Genomic DNA, 25,487 nt, shown 5'->3' with positions numbered 1-25,487 from the left:
GAGTTTGTTTTGCTTTTTGTTTTACTTTTGTTGCTGCTGGAGTACATCAGTCAGTCCGTTTAACACACACATACACATTTTAACACACTTAACTTACTTTTTTAATTGTAAAACTGACTATTTGAATATTCCACCTTTTCCAGCCTATGTATGTCAAATAGCCGTGTGGCGCCACTGCTATGGTTTCTCTCCTCTCTCCAATCCGTCCATCATCTCGTTGCTCCTTCATGCATTCTCACTTTCTTTGCTCGCTCTCTGGACTGATAGAAGATAAATCTCGTCTCACTCTCATACCCATAAAGGCTCGCATAAATCCCCCAACATCGCCGTTTCTTGTTTGTGCTCTAAAAAGCTGGCCGGCTACTGATAAACGCTGCTGTGCTTATCAGATGGTCAGTCAGTGTAGAATGATGTCGTATAACACACAGCTGGGATACTTTAATTAGTTACTTTGTGACAAAATGTATTTTTCCTTTCCAACAGAAGCCCCTCAACAATATCTACTGAGCCTTGTTGACCAGTGCACGTTTAGATATGCTAAAAATAAACACACCGCTATCTCTTATATCCAGCAAAATTCATACCCCGCCCCAGTCGCATTTCTGAGATAAGCTGCAAAATAAAACAACACAGCAAAAAAAGATAAAGCGTCATATTTAGCCGAGGCGGAAACAACGCAGTAAATAATGGTTCTGTTTTGTTTGTCCACAGAAGCAGAGCGGGGGAGTCGCCGTCAGTCCTCAGTTTCATCTTCCGGCTGTTGTCCACCCTCAGCAGCAGCACTTCCACCCCTCACAGCCGCTCTACCCCCAACATGTGCCCCTGCAGGAGGTCCCCAATGGACGTGACACGTGTCCCACAGGTAGGACATGTTCATCCAATGTCCTTCTATGGACCATCACCAAATTAAGCCAAGTCCCAAAATATCCAACTCATGCATAATACATGAATGACTAATATTTCAACATTGATACTTCATTCAATGGGACATTTAGGTGAATATAAACAAATCTGACGGTTATTCATTCCAACACGGGAAAATACAGTATTAAAAAAAAAATTGTTTTTTTACTTTTGAAAATGAAAACTAATATTTGCAATGTAAATAATATTTTAATGTCCATTGCACCGGTCGCCCAGGGGGGGTTGGGGGTCCCCTCCAAGGTTTCTCATTGTAGCCCATTGGGTTGAGTTTTTCCTTGCCCTGATGTGGGATCTGAGCCGAGGATGTCGTTGTGGCTTGTGCAGCCCTTTGAGACACTTGTGATTCAGGGCTAAATAAATAAACTTTGATTGGGGCGGTATAGCTCGGTTGGTAGAGTGGCCGTGCCAGCAACTTGAGGGTTCCAGGTTCGATCCCCGCTTCCACCATCCTAGTCACTGCTGTTGTGTCCTTGGGCAAGACACTTTACCCACCTGCTCCCAGTGCCACCCACACTGGTTTAAATGTAACTTAGATATTGGGTTTTACTATGTAAAGCGCTTTGAGTCACTAAAGAAAAAGTGCTATATAAATATAATTCCATTCACTTCACTTCACATTGATTGATTGAATTTATTTTTTATTTCAAAAATACACAAAAAATATTTTCATTTTATAAAAACTAAAAACTTTCTTTATTACTTTTAATGATTAATGTTACAACTTATTATAAAACTTATTAGTTTTTATCAATAATGTAGTATTTATTTATTAATATAATATTAATTATTATTAAGTGATTTGGTTATTACAATAAATAGTATTAGTAGTAATATTTTTGTAATAATATTTATTTATTCATTTGATAGGGAAATCATAATACAGGTACTGAGAAAACAGACACTTTTTTTTATTTTTATAAAAAAATAAATTTAAAAAAATTACTAAATAAATACAAATTCTACAAAAAATTAAAATATTACAAAATAAAAAAAACATTACAAAATTTTTTTTTTGAAAAAGAACACACCCCCGTCTTCCATTTCAGTCACAGTGGGTAGCAATGCACTGCCTTCGTCTTCACCACAAGCAGATAGGGAATCACACGAACCGACTAAAAGAAAACAAAAGAAAACAAAAAACAAATCACAAACTTACAGAGAAGTTTCACTGAATAAAAACAAACAAAAAAAGAGTTGAGGTAAGTGGAAAAGTTAATTGTCAACAGTGAATATTTATCCTTTAGTGTCTTTATTGCAGCAATGTAACTCATCATACAGCCCCAGGTCAAGTCTAATTGTTTTGGTGTACCCCTCAGATTATATTTAATTTTCTCTAATTCTAAGAAAAACATGAGGTCCTTAGGCCATAGGGAGGACTATGGCTTCTAGTAGTAATATTTTAATTATGTATTTAATACAGATTTATTTTAGTTTTGATAAATACATCCATCCATTTTCTACCACTGGTCCCTCTCGGGGCCGCGGGGGTGCTTGAGTCCATCCCAGCCGCACTCGGGCAGAAGGCAGGGTACAACCTGGATCAAATAAAATAAAATAAAATGAGATACATTTATAAAAAAAATTAAGTATAAGTTGTACTCGGACATGTGACTTTTGAACAGAAGTGAACAAAGTGGTGGACCACCAAACCAACATGGCTACTGTGCAACAAACAGACTGCGAACTCTCTGAGGGGCCTAGATATTGCCATTAAAAGCAGATACCAGCAAATAATCTAACTATGCGATGGAATAGACCTCTATACTTTATCAAAAAAAGTTTATACTTTGGTCATGTGCCCAGACATCATTTTACACAACAAAATAGATGAAAACTTGGAAAATCCTGGAGGTCTACAACTTCTTTGTGTGTGGCTGGGTCAAGTAAATTGGTATCAAGACTATTCCAGATAAATATGCCTTGTTTTTGCTCGGGTAAGTTTGCATTTCATGATTTAACTTCACATCTACTGATGTCTGTTGCTGTTTCACGCACCTTTTACGAGTGGGCATGTCTTTCCTGTCTTTACCTAATTATAACTGGAGTTGGCAACATTATGTATGTGCTGAAAGCTTCATTTACAGTCGTGGTCAAAAGTTTACATACACTTGTAAAGAACATAATGTCATGGCTGTCTTGAATTTCCATTCATTTCTACAACTCTTATTTTTTTGTGATAGAGTGATTGGAGCACATACTTGTTGGTCACAAAAAACATTCATGAAGTTTGGTTCTTTTATAAATTTATTATGGGTCTACTGAAAATGTGACCAAATCTGCTGGGTCAAAAGTATACATACAGCAATGTTAATATTTGGTTACCCTTGGCAAGTTTCACTGCAATAAGGCACTTTTGGTAGCCATCCACAAGCTTCTGGCAAGCTTCTGGTGGAATTTTTGACCACTCCTCTTGACAAAATTTGTGCAGTTCAGCTAAATTTGTTGGTTTTCTGACATGGACTTGTTTCTTCAGCATTGTCCACACGTTTAAATCAGGACTTTGGGAAAGCCATTCTAAAACCTTAATTCTAGACTGATTTAGTCATTCTTTTACCACTTTTGACATGTGTTTGGGGTCATTGTCCTGTTGGAACACCCAATCGCGCCCAAGACCCAACCAAGGTAGGCGTGGTGTTCCTGGGATTAAAGGCCTCACCTTTTCTGCTCCAAACATGTTTCTGGGTATTGTGGCCAAACAGCTCAATTTTTGTTTCATCTGACATCACATGGACAAAGATAAGACCTTCTGGAGGAAAGTTCTGTGGTCAGATGAAACAAAAATGTATTGAGGGTTACAACATGAGTTGCAGAAAATATTATAACACTTTGATGATATTTTGGCTATATTGAAAAATTGGGTACGTTTTTTTCTATTATCAAGACTTTCTCTGATAAAACAGCAACTTTATTCTCAAAATACTACAATTAATTCTGTAAAAAGTACAAACATTTTCACACCCTTGAAAAGGTTTGTGTGTTTTATTCTAATATTCTGGCATTATTCACATTGTAAAAGTTCTACATTATTCTCATAATATTTAACACATTTTGTGGAAAAATCACTTTATTTTTATGTAAGACCATGGCTTTTTTCCTTGTATTATTTTTATTTCATATTTAAATGTTATATATATATTTGTAATATTTGTACTTGAATTTACTTGGATTATACCACTGTATTATAGTAAAATATACACTTGAATGTTGTTTAAAACTCATAAAATTGTGAATGCGTTCTCGTACAAATACCGTTTTATTCTTATATTATGACGACTACTTAGTTCTCCTAATATTATAAATAAATTGACTTTGGTTCTTGTAATATTTTGGCTTTACTTGTAAAATTGTGCCTTTTCTGGTAAAGTACTACTTTATTGTATTAATATTATCACTTTATTCTAGTAAAAACACTTTAAATTGTTGGTTGTAACTTGATACATGGAAAATTACAACTTAAAAAAAAAAAGTCAATATCATAATATTTTGACTTGTAAAATTGTTTTCATGGTACTTTTACTTGTAAAATGATGTGTGCTTTCATGGAAACGCTTTATTCTCTTTATTCTGGTATTATTTTCAGAAAATGTAGACTTCTTCCTTGTGAAGTTGTATAGTTATATTAAAGGTTTATTCTAGTAAAATTTACACTTTAATGTGTGGGTTTTGCAACTTGATTACGAAAACTTTCATTTAGTTACAATGTTTTTTTTACCGTATTGTTTAGACTTTACTCATAAGATTGTTTTTAATGGTAATTTATTGTACAATTTTGTGTTCTTTCGTGTATATGCTTTATTCTTATTTTCTGGCATTATTTGAAGAAAACGTTGAAATAGTTCTTCCTTGTAAAATTACTACTTTATTCTCATAATATAAAATAAAATACATTTGGGAAAATGTATTACTTTATTTGTTGGAAAATCAAGATTTTTTTCCCCTCGTAATAAGTATTTTTTTGTATTATTACTTATTTATATTTTTGTAAAATATGCATTTTAATTTGTGGTTTGAAACTTGATTTACTGAAACTTTAAATATATATTTTTCTCTTAATATTTTGGCTCCACTCGTAAAATTGCATTTCTTATTCTTATATATTTGTTAAAACTACAAATTAAGTGTCAGGAAATCACAACTTTTTCGCCAACATTTTGTCCTCGGAAAATATACGACTATATTTTCTGTAAAATTATCACTTTTTTCTCTCTCACTAAAACTTTAGTCTAAAAATTGTGAAATTATGACAGATTTTTTGTATTTTTTTTTGCTGTTCTTCCCTATAAAAGTTTATCCCTATAATATTTAAAAAAAATAAAAATATTAAACAATAAATGTCTATATTTTTTATTAGGGAGGTCCGATAATGGCTTTTTGCCGATATTCCGATATTGTCCAACTCTTTAATTACCGATACTGATATCAACCGATACCGATATCAACCGATATATACAGTCGTGGAATTAACACATTATTATGCCTAATTTGGACAACCAGGTATGGTGAAGATAAGGTACTTTAAAAAAAAAAAAAAAGATAAATAAATTAAAAACATTTTCTTGAATAAAAAAGAAAGTAAAACAATATAAAAACAGTTACATAAAAACTAGTAATTAATGAAAATTAGTAAAAGTAACTGTTAAACTTTAGTGTTATTAGTGGACCAGCAGCACGCACAATCATGTGTGCTTACGGACTGTATCCCTTGCAGACTATAGTGATATATATTGATATATAAAGTAGGAACCAGAATATTAATAACAGAAAGAAACAACCCTTTTGTGTGAATGAGTGTAAATGAGTGTAAATGGGGGAGGGAGGTTTTTTGGGTTGGTGCACTAATTGTAAGTGTATCTTGTGTTTTTTATGTTGATTTAATAAAAAAAAACCCCAAAAAAACGATACCGATAATAAAAAAAACGATACCGATAATTTCCGATATTACATTTTAACGCATTTATCAGACATCTCTATTTTTTATGTATATTTTTAACATTAGTTATATTTAGGGCTTATTTTTTTCTATAATTATCTGACTTCATTTGTATTTATTTATTTTTTTTAATGTTCTTTTGGTAAAATTCAGACTTTGTTGTTGTGTTGTAAAAGAGCAGCATAGCACAATGGTGGATTGTTCTTTCGGGAAAAACATGGCCGAGTGATACAAAACTTGTTGTGTTGCTGATGCTGACGATAACCCCCCTGTTTTCCCAGCTCGTCTCCTCCGTCTTTTCTACTTCTTGTCGTTTAATTTTAAAGGCGAACATTCTTTCCATCGCCTCTTGTCGTCCTCACGCGTGATTGATGCGGTCAGGCCGCTTCGCACTCCACAGGAGCCGCGGAGGGCCGCTTTCTCCCGTCACCTCCCTCGGCTGTGGACGCAGGAGGTACGCGACGCTAAGGGGAGGGCGACCGTACGAGGGGGTAAAGGGCGGCCATCTTTTTCCCAAGCCTCTCGTTTGGTCTCTAGAGAGGCGGAGGAGGTCGGAGTGTTTGTCGTGTGTGAGGGAGCGAGGATTTGATGGGATTTGCTGCTTTGTTGCCACAGACACACTTCTTTGCAGCCTCACTTCATCGCTCCCAGCGCTAAACCGTTGACATAAACATTGATAAGTGGAAAAAAATGACCCAGCAATGACCTCCCCCCTTTTTTCTTTTTTTTTCTCATCCTGCTCCTAAATCCTATCACCAGCACAGTTTAAAGAGCTTTCTAGGCCACCTGGAGATGTTGTTGGAGACATTTAGTGCTTGTCCACACGGTGCTAAACCTCTTTTTGGCTTCGTCTCAAGGCCTTGACTCATCTCTGATAATAAACCAGAAAACAATGTTCAACATTTTTTGCTTTTGGTGCACATTTCCTCCACGTTAGAGGGTCCAGGGCACGGGACAGCGGCCGTCCGCAACAATAAAACACGCCTGAACGTTCCCAACCATCCTCATGTGCAGCTTCATGTGGTCATTAAAGTATATACTACTTGAAAATAATCCTACTTTTAACTAACACAATTGTAATTTCATAGGAACAAAAGTTGTACAAACAACTTTACAAAAGTTTTTTAAAAAGTGTAAAAAAAATATGTCATTAATTTATGAGGGGAAATACCAACATTTTATGAAAATGTCAAAAATATTGTGCATGAATTAAGGACAAATTCATGGTAAAATGATCGTTTTTTAGACTTTGAAAAAATCTAACAAAATGTATGGTATTTATAGTAGAAAATATGTAATTTTACAATCAATATATTTGTAATTTTTACTATAAAGTTATATTTTTTTCTGAAATAGTTTTGCTAAAATATTATCATCCAATGAGAGACAAAATATAAAAAAAGTTTGCAAAACTATATCATGAAAATAAATGTGTAAAGAAATATGAGAATGTCACTATTTTATGAAGAAAATTAAAAACTTTTATGAGAATTTTTTATCAACATAATTTGAGCATAAACTGACAACTTTCTGACAAAAAAAAAAAGAAAAAAAAAAAAATATGATCAGTATTTGGATTGTTCTTTATTTCCGACCAAGTAAAAAAATATGACAATAATGTCATTATTTTAGAGTAAAATATATCGAATTTTACGAAAATACATTTGTCATTTTACGAGAATAAAGTTCTTGTAAACTGTACAGAAATATTTTTCATGTTAAAATATTAAAAAGAAAGAAAAAAAAATGTTGGACCACTTTTACGAGAAAACGTGATAATTTTTCCGGAATAAAGTCTGTTTATTTTGCTAAGATATTGTCATATTTCAATGTGAAAACATGCTTTTTTTTAAAATTAAAATAAACCCAAAAGTGTGTTATCATAAAATTGTATTATGTAAAAATAGAATAAAGTAAAATGTAAAATTGCTAGAGTTAAATTATAATTTTATTTAAAAAAAGAATAAAGTAAAATTAGAATTTTTATTTTTTAAATCTGATAAAGTTGTAGCTATTGTAAATAAATTGTAAATTAATAGGAATAAAAACAAACAGAAAAAACCCAGAAGAATTATGAAAATTTCACTATTTTATAAGAAAAAATTACATTTTCTGGCAATTTTTGGAAAAAAAATGTTGAGCAACTTTTGGACAGAAAATTAAGTTTAAAAAAAGAGAATTGTTTTTCAGATTATTTCTTAAAATATTGTCATCTTCCTATATCTTGTATCTGCACAAGAAAAATATAACATTTCGAAAAATAAAGTTGCTAAAAATAATGTCATAAATATTTTTGTTTTTATTCAAATAAACTCTGAATTTGCTACGATAAAATTGAAAAGTAAAATAAATAAAAAAGCCAGTGTTAAATCATAATTTAATGTAATGTCAATAATTGTTTTGGAATATTGCTATAATTTTATGATGAAAAAAAAATGTAATTGTATGGTGGAAAAAAATCTGATAAAGTTGTAGCTATGAGGTGGGAAACGCAATTTAAAACAAGTTGAATCCTGATTTGACAAAAATCATGTTTTGGGAAGAAAGTAATTCTGGTCATCATTTTATGAAATTAAGTTAAAAAAAAGTATGACATTGTACTTATGAGAAAAAATGTGTTGTTTCAAAAGGCAAAAAAAGAGCGTGTGGTCCAAGTGACATGTTGAATGTATGAGAGAGAATACAGATGTTACACGACACACACACACACACACACACACGCACGCACGCTATGGCCATGTTTACTAACACACTCCCACGACAGAATGTGACAGTGTGTGTTTCTTGTACAAACTGTCACTGCTGTGTTTGATTCAAATGTGCGTCATTGTAATCCAGACCCACACTCAACAAAACACACACACACACACACACTTTTTCATTCATTAAATTCCCACCATGCACTCTGGTGAGTATTGCATTACAGCATCCTCCCATTCAGCAAAGCACACACACACACACGCACACACACACACACACACACACACACACACACACACACACACACACACACACACACACACACACACACACACACACACACACACACACACACACACACACACACATTAACTCTTTAGCACTCAGTGTAACGTCCATTTAGTACACACAGCTGTGATCTGGCACTCGGGGACCATTGGCCTCCTTTTTATTTGATGTGAGCTGACAGCTGGACACTTGCAAAAGGGGGGGCGGGGGGTCGTAATGGCGTTTGAGCAGCGAGGAAGGATAAGTCACAGGAGCGAGGATGTGTGGCGGTGGGAGAAAAGAGGCTGAGTGGAGAACTACGGGGGAACACGGCGAGGGCGGAGGGAGGGTCTTGGGACTATAACGAGGTGCACGTCCACACGGGCGCAGGCCCATTTTTTATCCCTGCAAGTAAACAGCGGGGCCCGCGGGGGTCTCGGTGGGGGTTATGGGAAAGGAGGAAGCAGTGATGCTAATCAGGCCGGCGCACACTTCCTCCACCCTCCTGCAACAATAAAACAAAACAAGAGTGGAAACACGGAAAAGCCGCAGACAACAGCGGAGGAATGTGCGCGTGCTCCCACATTTCCACTGGGTTATCGCAGGTCAGAGGTCACAGGTGCTAGCCCCTACACACTTGTTGCAAGTTGTGTCTTACTAAAAGTTAATCTTTAGGAGGACAATGGCACTGCTGTTATATGATTATACCTATGATGTACAGTATTTCATACAACATGGTGGAAATTAATGGAATTTAAAGAATATTGTTAACATTTTACAAAACACTCCTGGTTTTACGAGAGAAAAAAATTGCCAGGATAAACTCTGAATTTTGCAAGAATAAAGTACAAACATTTTCTAGGGGAAAAAATTGTAACGTTGCGAGAATACGTTGCAAGAATAATGTCATAATTTTACCGGGGAATAAAAGGTCGGAATTTTATTAGAACACGCTCAAAATTATGCAAGCAACAAGTCGTAAATGAATGAAAATGAAGAAGGAAAATATCACGATTGATAAAAAGTTTAAAAAAATGGTGGCAATATAATTCTACAGAAAAAAGTCATTATTTTGAAATAAATTAAAAAATTCAGGATTAAATTAAACTATATAAAATTAAAAAAATATTTCATTCATTTTTTCTTTACAAAATAAGGTAAAAAGAAACAGTTTTAAAAAGTGCAAGAAAAATGTAACAATTTCAGGAAAAAAGCTAGATTTTTTTAAATGTGCAAATATAAAGCCGTCATTTTCTAATGTACTTGTAATTTATTAAAAACTAATTTGCCAAGTTACAATTGATTTTGATGGACCATTTTACACCTTTTTAAAACTTTTTATTTTATTTTATTTGTTTTTTGACAAGAATTAGTTAGAAATATTTGAGAGAAAAATGTTTCTGTTTTCTCAGGATTTTTTTAAAACTGTTTGCAAAAACACATTCCTAAAATTGCAATACAATTTGCAACAATAAATTCCTAATTAAAAAAAAAAAAAAAAGAACAAACTTGCTAAGTCATAATTCCTGTTGATGGAATACTGAAATGCTTTAGCAAGAAAATGTGATTGTATCAACAACAATTGTGACAGTAAAATTATACAAAAAGAACTCACCATTTTAGGATAAAGAAAAAATTCCAGGCTTAAATCAAAATTTTACAAGATTTTGAATTTAGTTTTTTACAAAAATAAGATAAAAATCATTTAAAAAAGTGTAAGAAATAGGTAAAAATCTCAGGAAAAAGCTAGAATGTTTTAAATGTGCAAATATAAAGGCATCATTTTCAAATGTAATAAGTTTTAATTTATTGAAAACAAACTTGCCAAGTCACAATTGATTTTGACGGAATATTATACACCTATTTCAAAAATTATTTTGCAAGATTTTAGTAACTATATTTGAGAGAAAATGTTGCTATTTTCTCAAGAAAAAAACCCAACTGTTTGCAAAAATACATTCCTAAAATTGCAATGAAAAGACTGAATTTTGAAATTTCGCGAGAATAAATTCTTAATTTTCCAAAAAAAAAAGATGTGATTTAATGAGAACAAACTTGCCGAGTCATAATTCATTTTGACGGAATATTGAAAGACTTTAGCAAGAAAAATATGATGATTGTATCGACAACAATTGTAATGGTCACCATTTTATAATAATAATTTAATTAGATAAAGTAATTTTGATAACAATTAAGGGAAAACAAAGTTTGAATGTTTGCAAGTATGCATTCGGAAAATTCCAAGGACCAGATTTTTTTTTTAAAGTAATATATGAGCATTAAGTCATCATTATAAAATGTAAAATTTGTATTTTAAAGAGACCAAACCACGCCATAATTCATTTTGCCATTGGAATACATTTGCAAAATAAATGTCATTATTTCATCAACATCTGTAAAAATAAACTTTAAAGAGTTAAATGAATTATAAGAATAAATTAAAATGTAAAATGATATCAGAATTTTACAAAAAAATAATTATAATTTCATAAATACCTGGGTGTTCACCTCAACAAGAAACTGGACTGGACTCACAATTTAAACGCTGTGTACACGAATGGTCAAAGTCACCTCTTGAGGAGATCGGGGTCCTTTGGGGTGTGTGGGTCATTACTGCACACTTTTTACGACACAGTGGTGGCTTCTGCGATGTTCTATGCCGTCGTTTGCTTGGCAGCACGGTCAGAGACAGGAACAGACATAATAAAGTGATTAAGTGAGCTGACTCCGTCCTAGGCTGCCCACTAAACAGTACTTAGAAGGCGGCTGACAGAAGGATGTTGACCAAGTTGACATCCATAATGTCATAATGTTTTTTTTTTAATCTTCTATTTATAGTTATTTATAGTATTTGTGAGTAATATGTAGTATTTATTTATTTATAAATTTTTCATTAAGCCTTACTTCTGTTACTGTATGTAAAAACCTGCACTGCAACAATTGTGGGATAAATAAAAGTATTTACTATCTTATCCGGAGAATATACAAAAATTACGGTCATTGTATGAGGAAAATTGTCACAATTTTATGGAAATAAAGTCAGTATTCGAGAAGAATTTTATTATTAAAAAAAATCACCATTTAAAAATGTAAAATTACAAATTTAACAGGAAAATTATGCTTATAACAGAATCAAGGCATAATATTACAGGAAAAAGAGCCTTAGACCATGCTCTCTTACATGAGGCGGGAGGAATGTAATTTCTCCCAGACTACTTGTAAAAAAAAACAACCTAATAACAAAACCACAGAAACATTTAAAGACTTTAACATGATAGTGAACAATCAATATAACGATGGAAATAAAAACCTACATTAAAAAGTCATGTACATGAATAAGTGTACGGCTTATTAGTGTTGACGTGTCATGACACCGTCAGCTTTTTGGCAAAGTTGTTGACTTCCCTTTGCGAGATCTCTGTGTGGTTCATTTGGGGGAAGTGTTTGTCAGTTCCTCTTGGATAACACCATGACTAATTGCTCACCACTGAAGAACATGTTGTACTGAAAACCACAATGAAGGAAGAAATAATGGCATCATGCGAGCAGCGTGAAGCGCTACAATGTCTTGACAAGTCATTGGGGTTTAATTGGAGCGCCACCGTGTGGTGTGTATTTTAGATAAAAATAATAGCAACACAGTAGGAACACATTTTCACATTTTGGTGTGCAAGGGTTGAGGAGTAGTAGAGTTACACATGACTGGAAGTAGTTTGTGGGGGTGTTATAAGGACCGGCCCCTGGCATGAACACGATGCAGCTGTTTAGGGCCACAATGACCAGAGTGGGGGTCCCACCATTATGGCGAAAGGTCACATCCGTAGCTGATTATCACCGTGGTCGACGTCATGTGTACAACTATAGTTTTTCTCTGCTTAAACCAGGGGTGTCAAACTTATTTTAGATGGGGGGGCCACATGGAGAAAAATCTACTCCCAAGTGGGCCGGACTGGTAAAATCACGGCACGATAGCTTAAAAATAAAGACAACTTCAGATTGTTTTCTTTGTTTGAAAATAGAACAAGCACATTCTGAAAATGTACAAACCATAATGTTGTTTTTTCTTTTACACTTATGTGTTGCAGTTAATAGTATTGAATTGAAGTATTTATTTCAAACCTGCACAGTACAACAACACACTTTTTTTTTTTTACATTTTGGCAGAGACATTTATGCAAGGCTTGAAAAGGGGTTGGATGAAGCAGATGCTTATAACATCCCAACCCCTCTCACTCATTCCACATTTAACATAAACAATATAATACAAGAACAATACTATACAAACAAAAACAAGAAAAGCTCCTGTACACTAACAATACAATAGTACCACTGTTAGTATGAGACGAGACAAGACGAGACAAAACACACACACACATACACACACACACACACACACACACACACACACACACACTCGCTTACATACACACACACACAGGCCAAACACTCCCTGACCATACACCTCTCTCCCATCGCTCTGTGCTGAGGTCATCACTCTCTTTCCTCCTCGTACTTCTTCAGTACTTCTTTTTTAAACAGTCTTTTAAATTGAATCATGTTAGAACAGGTTTTTAACTCGTCCCCTGTAGTTGTTCCACAGAGTGACTCCACGCACTGAAATGCACATTGATTTTAAAGTTGTTCTAAATGTAGGCAAATATAATTTGTTGTTTCCTCTTAGACTGTATTCTATCTTTACTTGTTATTTTTACTTTCTGAATAAATGATGTGATAATGTTCATCAGTCAACTCATTGGTGTTAATGTTCAATATATCAAGATAAAATAATTATATCAAAATCAAATTATCATTTTCCTCGACTGGTGCACTAACATCATGTTTTTTTTGTTTTTTTTTTTACATATGTAGCATCATCTACAAAGATGCAAATAATTGCTATTGTGACATCTAGTGGACACATTTAGAGCAGCAGTTTCTTTCATTCAAAAATGTCGGCTCATTTTTATACTTAGCAAAATCATCCCGCGGGGTGGATAAAACCTGTTTGCGGGCCTGAGCCGGGCCGCGGGCCGTACATTTGACACCCCTGGCTTAAACTGTCCTTAGTAATAGTTTTAGTTCAGTTTGGCAGTCTCCATTCAAAAGCCCATAGAGCTAATTCCTAATTTAGCATCGCTTCAAACACAGTAATCATGACAGATTTACGACCGTATTTCTAAAACAACCATACTATTTCAGTTGATATTGCAGCCGAACCTTTTCCCTAAAGGTAAAATCTCTAAATAAAAACATTGATTTTGTGTCGTTTTTGCCCATTTATTGTGTTTTATTTACTTTTGCAATTAATACCAAAGTGGCATAGCAGTTTTGAACCGGCTTCACTGTGATCAAACACTTTTATTTTCCCTTTGGTCATGTTTTTTTCATATACACTTTGGACATGACCTGGAATATAAACACATTGCACATATTGGATTGAACTAGAGATGTCCGATATCGGACTGTCAATATTATCGGCCGATAAATGCTTTAAAATGTAATATCGGAAATTATTGGTATCGGTTTCGAAAAGTAAAATGTATGACTTTTTAAAACGCCCCTGTACGGAGTGGTACACGGACGTAGGGAGAAGTACAGAGTGCCAATAAACCTTAAAGGCACTGCCTTTGCGTGCCGGCCCAATCACCTAATATTTACGGCTTTTCACACACACAAGTGAATGCAATACATACTTGGTCAACAGCCATACAGGTCCCACTGAGGGTGGCCGTATAAACAACTTTAACACTGTTACAAATATGCGCCACACTGTGAACCCACACCAAACAAGAATGACAAACACATTTCGGGAGAACATCCGCACCGTAACACAACATAAACACAACAGAACAAATACCCAGAACCCCTTGCAGCACTAACTCTTCCGGGACGCTACAATATAGACCTACCGCTACCTCGCGACCCCCACCTCAACCCCGCCCCCCCAACCTCTCTCAGGGAGAGCATGTCCCAAATTCCAAACTGCTGTTTTGAGGCATGTTAAAAAAAAAAAAAAAATAATAATAAATATGGCAGTGCCATGTTGGCATTTTTTTCCATAACTTGAGTTGATTTATTTTGGAAAACCTTGTTACATTGTTTAATGCATCCAGCGGGGCATCACAACAAAATTAGGCATTATAATGTGTTAATTCCACGACTGTATATATCGGTATCAGTTGATATCGGAATCGGTAATTAAGAGTTGAACAATATCGAAATATCGGATATCGGCAAAAAAAGCCATTATTGAACATCTCTAGATTGAACTGAATTGTAGTTGTCAATGTAGTCTTTTTGTTTATTGTTCATATTTATAGCAAATATTGTTCATACCTGAATATCATAGTAAATACACATCTTGTAAAACTTCCAAAATGTAAATAATACACTGATCTTGCAGTGGAAAATGGAACATATGGCTGCTTATTACTGTACATCACAGCATAGCATAGCAATCCTCCTGTTGGCGTTATACAGTACTGTTATGCCTATGTCTACTTGGTGTTTTTATCACCAAGTAGCACCTCAGAAAACACCTGGTTAAGTTAAGTTAAGTACCACCATAATGACCAACATAAAAGTACAGTAGCGTAGTAGGCCTAAGTATACTTTAAAAACAAGGCAGAGGTTTTATTTAACAATATTTTTGGCCACTGTAACATTACACACAGTTTTGAACAGTAACACTGTGTTTGGACTTATTGAAATAAAACACTGTGCTTTAATCTTTAGTGTGCCACAAGATCAAGGGTGTCAAACTCATTTTAGATGGGGGGGCCACATGGAGAAAAATCTACTCCCAAGTGAGCTGGACTGGTAAAATCACGGCACGATAACTTAAAAATAAAGACAACTTCGGATTGTTTAAAAATAGAACAAGCACATTCTGAAAATGTACAAATCAAAATGTTTTTTGTTTTGTTTTTGTTTTTTTACAATTACCTGTTGCGGTTAATAATATATATACTTTATTTGTCGTTATTTATATTTTCTGAATACATTATGTGATGATGTTCATCAGTCAACTCATTGGTGTTAATTTTCAATCTATCAAGATAAAAAAGTGATATCAAAATCAAATTACAGTTTGTTATTTATGTAGTTTGATCATTTTAATCAAATGATGTACTAACTTTTGTACATTCGTAGCATCATCTACAACAGTGTTTTTCAACCTTTTTTGAGCCAAGGCACATTTTTTGCGTTGAAAAAATCCGGAGGCACACCACCAGCAGAAATCATTAAAAAAGTAAACTCAGTTGACAGTAAAAAGTCGTTGTCACAATTGTTGGGTATGACTTTAAAGCATAACCAAGCATGCATCAATACAGCTCTTGTCTCAAAGTAGGTGTACTGTCACCACCTGTCAGGTCACACCCTGACTTATTTGGATTTTTTTGCTGTTTTCCTGTGTGTAGTGTTTTAGTTCTTGTTTTGCGCTCCGATTTTAATGGCTTTTTCTCTTTTTTGATATTTTCCTATAGCAGTTTCATGTCTTCCTTTGAGCGATGTTTCCCGCATCTACTTTGTTTTAGCAATCAAGAAGATTTTAGTTGTTTTTATCTTTCTTTGTGGGGACATTGTTGATTGTCATGTCATGTTCGGATGTACTTTGTGGACGCGGTCTTTGCTCCACAGTAAGTCTTTGCTGTCATCCAGCATTATGTTTTTGTTTACTTTGTAGCCAGTTAAGTTTTAGTTTCGTTCTGCATAGCCTTCCCTAAGCTTCAATGCCTTTTCTTAGGGGCACTCACCTTTTGTTTATTTTTGGTTTAAGCATTAGACACCTTTTTACCTGCACGCTGCCTCCCGCTGTTTCTGACATCTACAAAGCAATTAGCTACCTGCTGCCACCTACTGACATGGAAGAGTATTAGACGGTTACTCTGCCGAGCTCTAGACAGCACCGACACTCAACAACAACACATCATTTGCAGACTACAATTACTGCTTTGCAAAAAAACATTTTTAACCCAAATAGGGGAAATTAGATCATCTCCCACGGCACACCAGACTGTATCTCACAGCACACTAGTGTGGTTGAAAAACACTGATCTACAAAGATACAAAGAATTGCTATTGCGACATCCAGTGGACACATTTAGAACAGCGGTTTCTTTCATTATAAAATTTCAGTTAAATTTTTATAGTTCATCCGGCGGGCCAGGTAAAACCTGTTCGCGGGCCTGATCCGTTTGATACCCCTGCACTAGATGGAGCCCTGTACCACAGTTTGACAATCACTTCTAAAAAAATATAAATATATATATTTAAAAAGGTGTAAAAAGTGTGATGTTTAAAAAAAAAAAGAAGAAGTGAAAGAGTTGGGGTAAAAAGGCTTGTGTTGAGCGTGACTCCTCCCTCCGACGTTGACATTCATTCAGTCATTCATTCATTCATTCACCGCCAAGCAAATTAGACTGACGCATTTTCCCCTCAGCTGCTGCAGCACGGCTTTATCTGAGAGCATGTCGGCAACATTACGGGCTGGGAGGGCAAGACGAGGCGAGGGGGAGGTCTGGGAGGCAAAAAGGCTCGGCGGGGGGGTGGGGATAATTGAATTATCTGCACAATGGAGTGATGGGGGGCACGTGGTGCCGCTAATGGAGGGAGAGATGTCCTTTTTAGCGGAGCTAATTGTTCAGAAAAGGCTTTTTTTGCAGGGGGGCTCCTCTGCTTTCCCACTGCACTTATACACTACTCTCACACACACACACACACACACACACACACACACACACACACACACACACACACACACACACACGGCAGAGTGTGGAATGTGAGGCACAAGGGAAAGATGCACACAAGACACAAATAAACAGACTTTTAAGATATGCTGCTGGTCTGCCAGCTTAGCCTTAGATCTCAGCAGGGGGGCATGCAGCCTGTGGCACCTTCTGACAACATGAAGCACTCATGGAGCTGCCACTGAGCCACTAGACAGCCATCACAAAGATCCTACTGTTTTACTGGTTCACTGTCTGCACCCTCTGGAAGTGTGTGTGTGTGTGTGTGTGTGTGTCACCCATCTGGGCCTCAGAATGAGTGACTGATTGATTGCATGCTAAACACCGTCTATTCACACACTGCGCCCATTGTCACACACACACATTGATTTTTCATTTTGCCCCAGCCATCGCCTCACATTGGAAAAATATCCATGCAGAAAAAGAAGCACGTGCTTCTTTAACTTTAACTTAAGCAAAAAGGGGAACCGCACTTTTTTGGGGGGGAATTGTGCCTATCGTTCACAATCATGAAAGACATGAGGACATTGATTGATTGATTGAGACTTTTATTTGTAGATTGCACAGTGCAGTATATATTCCGTACAATTGACCATTAAATGGTAACACCCGAATAAGTTTTTCAACTTGTTTAAGTCGGGGTCCACTTAAATTGATTCATGATACAGATATACACTATCATCATAATACAGTCATCACACAAGATAATCATCAGAGTATATACATTGAATTGTTTACATTATTTACAATCCGGGGGGGTTAGGTTTGGTTGATATCAACACTTCAGTCATTAACAATTGCATCATCCGAGAAATGGACATTGAAACAGTGTAGGACTGACTTGGTAGGATATGTACATCAAGTAGTGGACATAGAGATAGAGATCAGAGAAAATAAGAATAAGTATCTACATTAGATTATTTACATTTTATTAATTACAATCCGAAGAGGTATGATGTGAAAGGAAGTTTGTTAGTTTACGGTTGAAGTTGCCTGCAGGTGTTCTTTTAGTGCGGTTTTGAAGGAGGATAGAGATGTCCTTTCTTTTACACCTGTTGGGAGCGCATTCCACATTGATGTGGCATAGAAAGAGAATGAGTTAAGACCTTTGTTAGATCGGAATCTGGGTTTAACGTGGTTAGTGGAGCTCCCCCTGGTGTTGTGGTTATGGCGGTCATTTACGTTAAGGAAGTAGTTTGACATCTACTTATTTTAGTAGTGGCCTAACATATAAAGACATCAAATCGTATTATGGTCCCACAACAGAGCACAGATGATGGGTAGGCTCCCGCTCCTCCATCGCTGTGTCTGTTTCACTTCCGACTGACATAGGAAAAAAAAACTTTTGCGAATTCTCGCGAAAAGTATTGCGAGATCTCGCAAAACATCCATGTCCCTTTAGGGGCTCCGTAAATGGTAGCTCTCGCCATAAAACGCAATAAATAACCATTCTAAAAGTGTCAACAATACTTCATTTACATTTTGTGATTTGGAATATTAACCAAGTATTAGTGATATTGTTATTTCTTACGCTAATGCAGACCAACTATTTATAGCGGCAACTTGATCACAAGCTTGTTTGCCAATGTTGACATGATCGACTGATCAGCTGCTCCCTTGTTTCCTTGCTCGTCAAACTGTATTGTAGATCATAAACAATGCACCTCACCTGGATAGTAGAAGGATGAGGACGTAATCCGACATGTTTGTACACTTTGACAGCCGAAAGACTTTCTTTGTGAGGATTATGAGTCATTCTTCATCTAAAAGGGAACATACAAATATCCCAGCAGTCTAATGACAGCAGACGTTGTACAGTAAGGGATGTTTTATTATGTTTGTTGGCTCTTGTAAAGTCTGCAGTGAGTAATAATCAGTGATGTTGAAAAGAAAAGAGCAACTGTTGTGATGCGTTTTTTAAATTAATGCCCTGCATATGTTTAAAATGATCAAAATACGTAAATATTAAATGTTATTATTAATGTACCCGTTACTACATTACATATATACTTACATCATGTTTGTAAAACATTAATGGAAGTGTTTGGATGTTTTTTAAGGGCTTTATAGGCAGAACAAAGTGGCACCCATGGGTTCCATTGTAAGCAGACTTTTGATCAATTTGCTATTTAAAATGCATACAAAAAAGAAAAATGAGGATTGTGAATGAAAGGCAAAAAGTGCAGTTCCTCTTTAAGCAAGCAGAATTCTTCTAATGCTGTGAAGTTGGCCACCGTGTGCATGGCCACTTCAAATTCAATTAGCTTTGAGAAAAGTGTGGTTAAAAAAAAGAGCAGGTGTTCCACGTGGGGATTATAGACGTGCTGCAGACACACATGTGCCAAGCAGGAGGGGCAACTGCTGCATTAGCTTGTCGCGTTATTTTGAAAAAAAATGTTTGGTTTACCGAAAATTAATCATCATTTTACTAGAATTACGTCAATAGGAATGCGAGAATAATGTCATTATTTTGCCCCAAAAAACATCAATTTGTAGAATAAAGTTGCATTTTAAAAAATAAAAAGTTTTATTTTTTCGAGAATAAAGCAAAACTAGAATTCAGAACGATTTCATTTTGCAAGGGAAAAAAAAAATTAAAATTTTAGACGAAAGTTAAAATATTGCAGAATAAAATTTTATTTTTATGAGAATATATCTTTTTTTTAAAGAGTAATTAAAGAACATTGCAGGATGACTCTATAAGTGTAAAAAAGAGGCGAATGTCATTATTTCAGAAGAAAAAAGTTTTAAAAAAATAGCTTGATGATGTATTTATGATTAAATAATAATATCAGATCATAAAAAGAGTGGAAAAAAGCTGAATATAGCGACAGAAAAGTTGGTTTTTATTCATTTATTTTACAACAATTAAAAAACTAAAGAAAAACAGTAAAAAAAGAAGTTGTATTTAGTTGTAAATTTATGAGACTAAGACCAAAACAAATTGAGAATAATGTTATTACACAAAGAAAAAAAAGTCAGATTTCTTTAGAATAAGGTAAAAAAAAATGTGCAATGTAACATTGTGATTTTACAGGAATAAAGTTCGCATTTTTCAAGGACAATCTTAAAAAATATTTATGTGAATGAAATAAAAAAAAGGATAATTTCATTATTTTACTAAAAAAATGCATATATTTTCTGCAATTAAGTAAAAAATTGTACTGTTAATTTTTAGAAAATTAAGGAAAAGGAAAACTAAGTCATTTTACATTTAAAAGTGTCAAACATTTGCAGGACAGTTTCCATTTTATTGGAAAAAAAGATTTAAATAAAACATTTCGACCGAATTAGAATAACATCATTTTATGAGAATATCTAACTTTTTCAAGAACTAGGTCAAACATTTACAGGATAACGTTGTCTTTTTATGAGAAGACAGTTACCACTAATCAAGACATAATATAACAGAACATAAGTAACAATAATACAAAAAAATTGATGCTGCAAATTATCAAGCACTTTTATTTTGACTAAGTATCAGCTCACATTCAAAAGGTATTGATGGAGAAAAAGAAGCGCACATAACATAAACAATTTGAAAATGTCAGCTGTGAGCATTGCCTCCAATTCAATAAGCTTCCATAAAAGTGTGAAGAGAGGAGCAGGTGTTTTACGTGACATCATAGACGTACCAGCCAGCAGGGGAAATTGCTGCATCAGCTCGCCACGCTAGGCTGCAATAAGCCAGTTGAATGTTAAAACCATGGCAACGGCCTTTTTGGAGGTGAAGACGTTGAAATCTAATCTCACTTGTTCCGCTGGCCTCAATTGCACCGCTAGTTCACTTTGCATGTTATTTATAGGACTGGAAGACAATTAACAATCGCTTTGTCCACGCAGGAAGTGAAGCAACATCTTCCAACAACGTTTGTTTTGTCACAGCCGGCTTCACATTTATCACGTACACAATATTCATAATACCAACAGTCAAAGACGGTTGTTGCTGCCATTAAGCCATACGACTTTATGGTACTGTATAATGGTACTGTTTGATGGTACTGTTTGTGACTGTTTGATGGTACTGTATGATGGTGCTGTTTGATGGTACTGTATTATGGTACTGTTTGATGGTACTGTTTGATGGTACTGTATGATGGTACTGTTTGATGGTACCGTATGATAGCACTGTTTGATGGTACTGTTTGATGGTATTGTATGATGGTACTGTTTGATGGTACTGTATGATAGCACTGTTTGATGGTATTGCATGATGGTACTGTTTGATTGTACTGCTTTATTGTACTGTTTGATGGTACTGTATGATGGTACTGTTTGATTGTACTGTTTGCGACTGTTTGATGGCATTGTGTGTGACTGTGTGATGGTACTCTGTGATGGTACTGTTTGTGACTGTTTGATGGTACTACATGATCAATCAATCATCAATCAATGTTTATTTATATAGCCCTAAATCACAAGTGTCTCAAAGGGCTGCACAAGCCACAACGACATCCTCGGTACAAAGCCCACATAAGGGCAAGGAAAAACTCACCCCAGTGGGACGTCGATGTGAATGACTATGAGAAACCTTGGAGAGGACCGCATATGTGGGTAACCCCCCCCCCTCTAGGGGAGACCGAAAGCAATGGATGTCGAGTGGGTCTGACATAATATTGTGAGAGTCCAGTCTATAGTGGATCCAACATAATAGTAAGAGTCCAGTCCATAGTGGGGCCAGCAGGACACCATCCCAAGCGGAGACGAGTCAGCAGCGCAGAGATGTTCCCAGCCGATGCACAGGCGAGCGGTCCACCCCGGGTCCCGACTCTGGACAGCCAGCACTTCATCCATGGCCACCGGACCTGTGCCCCCCCCCCCCCTCCACAAGGAAAAGGGGAGCAGAGGAGAAAAGAAAAGAAACGGCAGATCAACTGGTCTAACAGGGGGGCTATTTAAAGGCTAGAGTATACAAATGAGTTTTAAGATGGGACTTAAATGCTTCTACTGAGGTAGCATCTCTAATTGTTACCGGGAGGGCATTCCATAGTACTGGAGCCCGAATAGAAAACGCTCTATAGCCCGCAGACTTTTTTTGGGCTCTGGGAATCACTAATAAGCCGGAGTTCTTTGAACGCAGATTTCTTGCCGGGACATATGGTACAATGCAATCGACAAGATAGGACGGAGCTAGACCGTGTAGTATTTTATACGTAAGTAGTAAAACCTTAAAGTCACATCTTAAGTGCACAGGAAGCCAGTGCAGGTGAGCCAGTATAGGCGTAATATGATCAAACTTTCTTGTTCTTGTCAAAAGTCTAGCAGCCGCATTTTGTACCAATTGTAGTCTTAATGCTAGACATAGGGAGACCCGAAAATAATACGTTACAGTAGTCGAGACGAGACGTAACGAACGCATGAATAATGATCTCCGCGTCGCTAGTGGATAAAATAGAACACATTTTAGCGATATTACGGAGATGAAAGAAGGCCGTTTTAGTAACACTCTTAATGTGTGACTCAAAGGAGAGAGTTGGGTCGAAAATAATACCCAGATTCTTTACTGATTCGCCTTGTGTAATTGTTTGGTTGTCAAATGTTAAGGTGGTATTATTAAATAAATGTCGGTGTTTAGCAGGACCGATAATCAGCATTTCCGTTTTCTTGGCGTTGAGTTGCAAGAAGTTAGCGGACATCCATTGTTTAATTTCATTAAGACACGCCTCCAGCTGACTACAATCCGGCGTGTTGGTCAGCTGTAGGGGCATGTAGAGTTGGGTGTCATCAGCATAGCAAAGAAAGCTAACACCGTATTTGCGTATGATGTCGCCTAGCGGCAGCATGTAAATACTAAAGAGTGCAGGGCCAAGAACCGAACCCTGAGGAACTCCGCACGTTACCTTAACATAGTCCGAGGTCACATTATTATGGGAGACGCATTGCATCCTGTCAGTAAGATAAGAGTTAAACCACGACAAAACTAAGTCTGACTTACCAATACGTGTTTTGATACGCTCTAATAAAATATTATGATCGACGGTATCGAAAGCAGCGCTAAGATCAAGAAGCAGCAACATAGATGACGCATCAGAATCCATCGTTAGCAATAGATCATTAGTCATGATGGTACTGTATGATTGTACTGCTTTACTGTACTGTTTGATGGTACTGTATGATGGTACTGTTTGATTGCACTGTTTGTGACTGTTTGATGGTACTCTATGATGGTACTGTTTGATGGTACTGTTTAGGACTGTTTGTGGGTACTGTATGATGGTACTGTTTGTGACTGTATGATGGTACCGTTTGTGACTGTATGATGGTACTGTTTGTGATTGTATGATGGTACTGTTTGATTGTACTGTATGATGGTACTGTTTGTGACTGTATGATGGTACTGTATGATGGTACTGTTTGTGACTGTATGATGGTACTGTATGATGGTACTGTTTGTGACTGTTTGATGATACTGTATGATGGTACTGTTTAATGGTACTGTTTGTGACTGGTTCATGGTACTGTTTGGAACGCTACAGCGGGACGTTATACCAAGTAGTTCACTGTGGAGGTCTTGCCCCTCCGGGTTCTCTGGACCACCAATGATGGACATTACAGCCGTGTTCATCTTTGCGAGCAATGATTTATTTTTCAATAAAGGGTGCTTTTCAACCATGTTTAAGTTTCTCCACCACCAAAAACCTGCTCTCTTTCCCGACCGCTGCCTTTAACAGAGCGACGGGTGATCAGACAAACACTCACAGCTGTGTCATCTACGTACCTGTCACTAATCTCGAAGCCGATCCTGACACACCCCGCGTCTCTGCAGGTCCGCATGCCACGCCCCCCCACATTCACATTTAATTCGGTACGTGTCCATGCACTAAATTAGTCCGATTTCTCAAATAGTTTGGCTCTAAATATGACTCCTACAACCCATGGAATTCGAAAATTCGGACTAACACACCTGGATTATGCGATTGGAAACCAAATCTCTTGCGGGATTTATCAGCATAGTCATTAGATACGTAATATTTCTAATCTGTGCCAATATTACAAGACGCCTTGTTGTGGTGTGACCACTTAGGTCATCATTTTCCTTGACTGATGTACTAACGTTTTGTACATATGTAGCATCGTCTACAAAGATACAAATAATTGCTATAGCGACATCCAGTGGACACAATTAGAACAGCTGTTTCCTTCATTCAAAAATTTCAGGTTAATTTCTATACTTAGCAAACCAATCCCGCGGGCCTGATAAAACTTGCTTGTGGGCCTGATCCGGCCCTCGGGCTGTACGTTTCACTCCCCTGGTCTAACGTAAATACTGTTCATTGTTATTACATTGCTTCATAAAACTACTTGTTTTTATACAATATTTATGATCTAAAAGTTAGTTTTTATTTTTAAAAGACATGTTATATGTTAAAATGTTGTTGTTTTTACGGGGGCGAGCACCAATTAAATTGATTTTAATTCATTTTATTTGAGATTTTGAGTTAGCTCAATGAAAACCGAATGACTGTTGTAAACTGGCTTCGTATAAAGAAGATATGCTTGCTATAGAGCCGGGGTGTCCAAAGTGCGACCTGGGGGCCATTTGCGGCCCGCGGGTTATTTTTTAACAGCCCCACGGCACATTTTAAAAATACGATTGAAAAAAATTAAAAACATAAAAAGTGTTATAAAAGAGCAAACAGGTGAAATGTAACAAGAAGATGTTGCAATGTTTACTTTAATAACACAAAGCTGCCATGCAGGCTGTTTCTTTCTTTGAAAAATAATAATGAATGATGAATTATTGACCATTAAATGTTCCACTTTGAGATATTGTTTGGGGAAAATGTTGCATATTTTGTGTTTGCTGAGCTGTTTTTTTTTTAAATAAGGGCCTAAAACGAACAAACAAAAAACATAAACAACAATACAACTTATAATTGACGGATAGATCTGAAGTTGATCTCGAGATTATT

The 25,487-nt window shown here is 36.0% G+C and overlaps 1 protein-coding gene across 3 annotated transcripts in view; it reads left to right on the top strand.

Annotated features, from left to right (window-relative positions):
• Positions 1-25,487, top strand: part of ets1 (v-ets avian erythroblastosis virus E26 oncogene homolog 1) — a 120,533-nt gene that overhangs the window by 16,785 nt on the left and 78,261 nt on the right. For all 3 annotated transcript variants that reach the window (XM_061972706.1, XM_061972709.1, XM_061972708.1), the window contains one exon: positions 712-862. In XM_061972706.1, the coding sequence (XP_061828690.1) occupies positions 712-862 (151 nt within the window). The remainder of the gene's footprint in view (positions 1-711; positions 863-25,487) is intronic.

Source organism: Nerophis lumbriciformis, linkage group LG17, assembly GCF_033978685.3.
Source record: "Nerophis lumbriciformis linkage group LG17, RoL_Nlum_v2.1, whole genome shotgun sequence".
In the NCBI taxonomy this organism is placed as follows: Eukaryota; Metazoa; Chordata; class Actinopteri; order Syngnathiformes; family Syngnathidae; genus Nerophis; species Nerophis lumbriciformis.
The sequence above is the reverse complement of the archived record's forward strand: the minus strand, read 5'-3'. Positions and strand labels throughout refer to the sequence as shown.